This window comes from Tarenaya hassleriana, unplaced genomic scaffold (genome assembly GCF_000463585.1).
Source record: "Tarenaya hassleriana unplaced genomic scaffold, ASM46358v1 Cleome23, whole genome shotgun sequence".
NCBI classification, from domain to species: Eukaryota; Viridiplantae; Streptophyta; class Magnoliopsida; order Brassicales; family Cleomaceae; genus Tarenaya; species Tarenaya hassleriana.
The window spans coordinates 677,510-684,881 of NW_010965625.1; the positions used below are offsets into that span (position 1 = coordinate 677,510).

A 7,372-nucleotide genomic window follows, 5' to 3' on the forward strand; every position below is an offset into this window, starting at 1 on the left:
GGTGTTTATTAACATGTTCATAGTGTGAAAATGATAAATTTTCGAAATTCGTGAGGGTGCGACGAATTTGACGAGTTTGACAGTGTGATGAGTTTGACTGTGCGACGAGTCAAACTGGTCAAATGATGTTCTAAATTAAATTTTTAAGGTTCAACGTGGTATATAAGGGCTATTATGACGTATTTAACGTGTTTTTGTTATTCGTAAATCATGAGAGAAAATAATATATTCTACCCTAAGCCAATGTGTTACAAAAAGTGTACTAGAACTTTGGGATTTTATTTGGGAGAACATGGATAGTAAAAAAAATAAGGTGCTAAATTTAGAGAGTTGCGATTATTTTTTATTTATGAAAGTTGTTATACGGGGTGTTTATTAACATGTTCATAGTGTGAAAATGATAAATTTTCGAAATTCGTGAGGGTGCGACGAGTTTGACGGTGTGACGAGTTTGACGGTGCGACGAATCAAACTGGTCAAATGATGTTCTAAATTAAATTTCTAAGGTTCAACGTGGTATATAAGGGCTATTATGACGTATTTAACGTGTTTTTGTTATTCGTAAATCATGAGAGAAAATAATATATTCTACCCTAAGCCAATGTATTACAAAAAATGTACTAGAACTTTGGGGTTTCATTTGGGAGAACATGGATAGTGAAAAAAATAAGGTGTTAAATTTAGAGAGCTGCGATTATTTGTTATTTATGAAAGTTGTTATATGGGGTGTTTATTAACATGTTCATAGTGTGAAAATGATAAATTTGCGAAATTCGTGAGGATGCGACGAGTTTGACGGTGCGACGAGTCAAACTGGTCAAATGATGTTTTAAATTAAATTTCTAAGGTTCAATGTGGTATATAGGGGCTAGTAGATGTATTTAACGTGTTTTTGTTATTCGTAAATCATGCGGAAAAATAATATATTATATCCTAAATAAGGTATTATAAAAAGTGTACTAGAACTTTGGCTTTCGTTTGGAAAAACATGTATTGTAAAAAAAATAAGGTGCTAAATTTATAGAGTTACATTATTTGTTACTTATGAAAGTTATTATCTTTTGTTAATTATAATTCAAGTGGAAAAAATATCTTCTACCCTATATCAATATATTACAAAAGATAAAATGTTTATAGTTTGAAATGTGTTATTTGTAACTGAGATAAAATGTGGTAAATATGCATTGTCACTTTCAAACATGGTGTGAATGGTTTTTTTGAGAGAACATGCATTGTAAAAAGATAAATGCGTTAAAATTGGAGAGATTTTAACTTAAGATACTTATTACATGGGGTGATTATCAATATGTTTACAGTTTGAAAGTGATAAAATCACAAAATTTAATATGGTACGTCCGGTTTGACGGGTCTGACGGTGCGACGAGTTTGACAGTGCGATGATTTATGAAAAAAAAAGTTGATTTAAATTAAGTTTTGAAGGTTCAATTTGGTGTATAAAGTTTTGATCCAATTAAATACATATGATTAAAATTATACTCGTAGGGTAAACATGATTAAGTATAATTTATTAAAAAAGAGTATCATTGAGAGACTGATAAATGTTCTTTAAATCATATACGAATAGAACCTACAAAAATAAATTAAACACTCATTGTTAGTTTTGTTTGACTAGTGTGACTAGTTTGACTAATTTTATCACACTAGTCAAACTCGTCAAACTGGTTATGCCCTTCAAATGCGATCAGTGTAACTAGTATGACCACGTAACTTTTTAACCAGTTTGACTAATGTGATCATGTGACCATTTCACTAATATGACCCTTTTGACCACTTTTATCAGATTAGTCAAACTAATCACACAATTCAAGTCGACCAATATTATTAGTATGACCACTTAACTTCTTGACCAGTTTGATTAGTCTAACTGTGTGCCCATTTCACTAGAATAACCAGTTGAAGGGTGTGACCACTTCACTGATATGAGCATTTGATAGATTAGTCAAACTAATCACACAATTCAAGTCGACCAATATTATTAGTATGACCACTTAACTTTTTGACCAGTTTGATTAGTCTAATTGTGTGCCCATTTCACTAGAATAACCAGTTGAAGGGTGTGACCACTTCACTGATATGAGCACTTGACAAATGTGACCCGTTTAACCAGATTTATCAGACTAGCCAATTGGTCACACCATTCAAGTGCGACTAGTATGACTAGTATGACCATTTAACTATTTCCATATGACTCGTCTTCTGTGAAAAAATATTGTTTCTCATTTTCTAATTGAAATCATAATTTTTTTTATCTATACAACTCGAATAATATGATCAATTGGACTTGTTTTATTTTCTTTTATTGTTTACCTAGATGCACACACATAAGATTCTAAAAAAATATCCACCTTTCTTAGTGAATTCAAATGAATACGCAAAAGGAGTCGAAAACAATGAAGACGAAGTTATTTTGAAGTGAAGACGGTTTTACAAGAAGAAATCGCACAAGAAATCATCAAAAAAATCGTACCATTAGAGAGAAATTATAGAAGAAAATTTACCGAAGAAGAAATTGTAGAAGAAAATAAAAAAGAAGCTGGAGAGTTTTAAAAAAAAGTTTTATTTCTCCTTCCTTTTTTTTTATCCACTCAGATTTTGACATGCGTCCTTTTTTTTAATGATAACAATATTTTCCTTCTTTTTTCTCTTTCTTCATAGGATTTTGACATGTGTTCCTTTTTTTAAGGGTAACAATGTCTTTTCAATGTTTGTCAGATTTTTTTAAAAACCCTAGAATTACAAGGGTATGAATTGAAGTGTTTGTGTACATTTAAAGTCATATTTGTAATATCCCCACATTACGAGCTCTCCCCACTAACTGCCACGTGGCATCTGGTTCTTTGTCGTTATAAAAAAAAACGTTATAAGATGATCTTTTTTTCAATAATTCAGATCGGTTATACAAGTTATGTCATAACTTTCTATTATTGTTGGACAAATCCGGTTTGCGTTTTGAATTGGAGTTGAAATACTGTAATTAATCAACCGCCTTGTAATTAATCAACCGAATCCGGTAGAGTGTTTTCTTATTTTAATCTATTTTTTTCTTTTGGCATTTGGGTTGAAACTAGAATATGAAATGTTAGAAATGAGAAAATTTTATATTTGATTTATAAATTAAAAAAAAACTCTACTTATGAGGCAAATTTTGAAAAGAAAAAATAAGATTTAGATGTTGAATGGTTGGAGTTTTTAGAATTAAAAAACCAAAAAAACTAGTTTTCAAGTTTTTATAAAATTACTTTTCCTAAAATATTAGAAAGTTATTTAGATGAAAAAATTAATAAAAAATCAAAAACTATATTTTTTGGGTTTACAAATATTATAGAATTCAAAAACCAAAAACCAAAAACTCAAAACTAAAATTTAAAAACTAAAACCAAAAATCCGATCATCGCTCGCTGCATCAATCTAGCTACATTACGAGCTCTTCCCCCTAACTGCCACGTGGCATCTGGTTCTTTGTCGTGTTTTATCTGTCTGCATCTCAGAGAGAAGAACAATGTCGGCTCTGAAAGCTGTCTATCTTGATGGGGTTCTGTTAGATTTCGCATGCCATATTATGCTGTATTTAGCTTCTTTTTTTTTTTTTTGGTTTTTTTCCTTTTTAAGTCACGAGAAAATGATGCTGTTAAGGCCCTGCCATCCTTGTGTGGAGGGCTAATTCGAACCATATAAAAAAGTTTCATGTGGAAATCATGGTCCTTTCTTTTCCTGTCAAATGCATTATTGCAGGGGACTACGGCCATGTGGGTTTACACAGTCAATCCCTTCCAGATCATAAACACAGATTACTAGGCTTTTTAACTGTGTTTATAACAAGCTTCTCTCGATTAATTAAACGTCCTCCAAATCGATTTCATTCATGAAACGCAATCGCCTGCTTCTTTTCTTGCGCTGTGAAAGGACAGAATCGTCAATCTTGCAAGTTTTGCGTGTTTTTTTAAGTAAACCTGAAGCAAAGGGTATCCTGTGTATGTCTGATTGTATTACATACGGTCAGGGTCCCCATTTCGGTTTTTTTTTTTGGATGAAATGTTTAATCTATTTCCTAAGAAATGGGGCAGTACATAGTACAGGATCCAAATCTACATTAATAACTTTCGCTAGCTTAACCTATACAGAAATTGAGCTTTACAGTAAATTCCATTTAGGTTATTAACCGAATAACCGAATCAAACTGAATCGAATAAGATATAGCCGTACCCGAACCGGATCCAAAATCAAACCGAATGGTTATGATTTCTTTAAACCCGAAAAAACCGAAACCGAACCGAACCGAATAAAAAATAATCGAAAAAACTGATAATTTTTTTGAAAAAATGAATTTATCGAAACCGAACCGAAATTTATATAAAAACCGAATAGTTATAGTTTTTCTATGATCGAAATAACCGAACCCGAATATAACCGAACCAAAACCCGGAATGGCCATCCTACGTACGGTTTTCTATTGCCAAGATCTGGTGGCATTTTTGTAATAAGGCTGGGAACCAGAGGGCAAAGTCTCACCGTGTCTCCTATATCTACGATTCCAATGCTTCAAACTACGTCCATCGAGAGAAAAAGAAGAAAATCAAGAAACAAAAGCATGTCTTCGGTTGCAGATGAAGTGAGACCAAAGGCGAGGGTGTACAGGGGAAACGCCGAGTGCAGAGAGAGGACGAGGCTTTTCTTCAAGGAGCTGGCCGTGCCCAATGGGTTGCTGCCATTGAAGGGCATCGAAGAATTCGGTTACGAGGAGGAGACGGGGTTCATGTGGATGAAACTGAAAGAGAGCATAACCCACAGGTTTCGAAAGATCGGGAAACTTGTGTCTTACGGTAACGAGATCACGGCCGTGATAGAGAAGGGTAAGCTGAAGAACCTGACCGGCTGCAAGGGGAAGGAGCTTTTCTTGTGGATAACGATCAAAGAGATGATGGTAGATTACCCCACGAAGGGGAAAGTCACGTTCAAGATCCCGTCCGGACTGTGCAAGACGTTCCCCAGCTCGGTGTTTGAGGACACTGATGACGAGGACGAGGAGGACGTAGACGGTTAAAGAGGTCTGGCTGTTGTTTTTGTTTCACTGATTCAAGAAATTGTTAAGAACCAAATCTTGAAAAAGTTTGATTTTGAGTTTGTGTTTGTATGCATCTGTTGTCCTAAGCCGTTGTGTCTGAAGCTTTCATGTTTCCATAGCATTATCCCATCGATATCAGTAAAAGTTTGCTTTCTGTATATATTCCACTGGCGATGATATTAAACCAAGAACGAAAGAGAAACTGAACTTTATTTTTTGTCCGTGGATAAACAACCGAAATGAAACCGTAATCAAGGGAAATCTTTCTTAGCTTATGAATGGTTATAGTTTTTATTTTGAGTTTTGGTTTTTTTAGTATTTGTAAATCCAGAAAAATGGAGATTTTGGTTTTTATTTATTTTTTCATTAGAATAGGTTCCAAATTTTTAGAAAAACTAAATTTACAAAATCTTGATTGTCAATTTTTGTGGTTTATGGGATTCTAAATACTCAAATAACATGTTCCATTCAGGCCCTGTCTTTTCTAACACGAGATCATTAATTCAATACGAAATTAGTATACTAAGAATTTTTTTTTTTTGATAACCAGGATGGTTCCCCGGGCCTTCGACCTGACTACATCCACCCTAGGCTCGGGACCAGCCTTTGTGTATGGACCATTTTGATCTAGAAATTAGATCCCTCCCCACCAGTGGAATCGAACCTATGACTTCGAGGATGACTTTGTCACCTCTCAACCAGTGGGTCATCAACTCTTGGGTAGTAGTATACTAAGAATTGCATGCCAATGTATACGTCTAATGAGAAGGGAAACCGTAGGAATAAAGGCAACGAATTACAGAAGATGAAGAAAAAAATGTGAAATAAACTTTTATTTCAAATGGTTTTATGTGTTGGAAATAATTTATTGTATAGTTTTTCAAAATAAAATGATGGTTTTCTATCAATAAAATGTTTCCTCCCTTTTTTTTTTGGGGGGAGAGGGGGATCTTACCATATTTATGTGGGGGCCAAAGGCTTTGTCTTGACTTAAGAGAATGTCATCTTAATGAAAGCCAGATTCCTCCCTCACCAATGTATGTTTGAGATGCCTGGTTGTGCCAATTGCCCTAGTTGACAAATAGAAGTATGTATGTATGTATGTATGTATGTATGTATGTATGTATGTATGTATGTATGTATGTATGTATGTATGTATGTATGTATGTATGTTCTTATGTATGTATGTATGTATGTATGTATGTATGTATGTTCTTTTTCCTGCAAGATTTATTGATTGATAAGGAGATATATATAGATATATATGTATGTGTGTGTGTGCACATATGTAATTATGTATATATGTATGTGTGTGTGGATAACATGTTGGTTATTTCTTGCTGTACCACGACTAATTTTCAAGCTTTTTCATTTCAATTATTATAATTTGTTTATCATTTCGTATTATTTTCTGGAAAAAAAATTTAATCGGATGCCCTCGAGTTTGTTTTAATTCTGAATTTTTAATATAATATTTATCTTTAATAAATCAGGTCGAAAATAAACAAGGATTCAGAATTTGTGTTAACCAAAAGAAAAGAAAAAAAAAACATCCCCCACGTCGTTTCACATGCATGAGGATAAGGTTGTTACATAGACATATATAACTGTACATATACATTGTCTTTATAGTTAATAACGACGTAGCCGGAAAAAAGCTTCGTTTGACTTCCAAACTCTGAACTTTGACCGCAATTGCTCTCTCTCTATATATATATAGTTATTTGTTTTGCTATTTTTATTATTATAAACGTTTGTATTTTAGAAAAGACCAATCGCTGTTAAGTGGTTATCGTGTTAGCAGATGAGAAAGTCTTATTAATTACTATTTGTTTATTGAAAACTGTCGCACCCACATTTCTTCATTGACGTGTCATAAATTACCATATAAGTTCAAGATGTTGTTTTTGTCTTTGAAACATTATGTAGTAGAAAGATTAAATGACAATACTTTACCAAAAAGAAAAAAGATTAAATGACAATAACATATAATATAAAAAAAACAACAATAAAATACAGAGACTATCAATTTCGTGAATAAACATTCGTGGTTTTGCTTTTAATATCTTTGAAAGTTTTTGTGCTAATTAATTCCCTGGACCGTCTTGTGAATAGGTGTGCATAGGGTTTTAAATTTAGGTGTCATTATGGTTTTGACATGAGGTTGAGGTACTGAATAGGAAAGTAGCATTCCGTTATTCCATACAAAGAAGACAATCTTGCTTATTTTTGTTTACCAAAAAAAAAAAAATCTTGTTTATTATTTGTGTAATAATATTGATTTATGTA

At 33.0% G+C, this 7,372-nt stretch overlaps 1 protein-coding gene across 1 annotated transcript; it reads left to right on the forward strand.

The window, feature by feature from the left end:
- Positions 1-4,586: 4,586 nt before the first annotated feature.
- LOC104815231 lies at positions 4,587-5,243 on the forward strand. Its single transcript, XM_019202735.1, has one exon. It carries the CDS (start codon positions 4,610-4,612, stop codon positions 5,060-5,062), a length of 453 nt encoding a protein of 150 aa, XP_019058280.1. The 5' UTR covers positions 4,587-4,609; the 3' UTR covers positions 5,063-5,243.
- Positions 5,244-7,372: the final 2,129 nt, after the last annotated feature.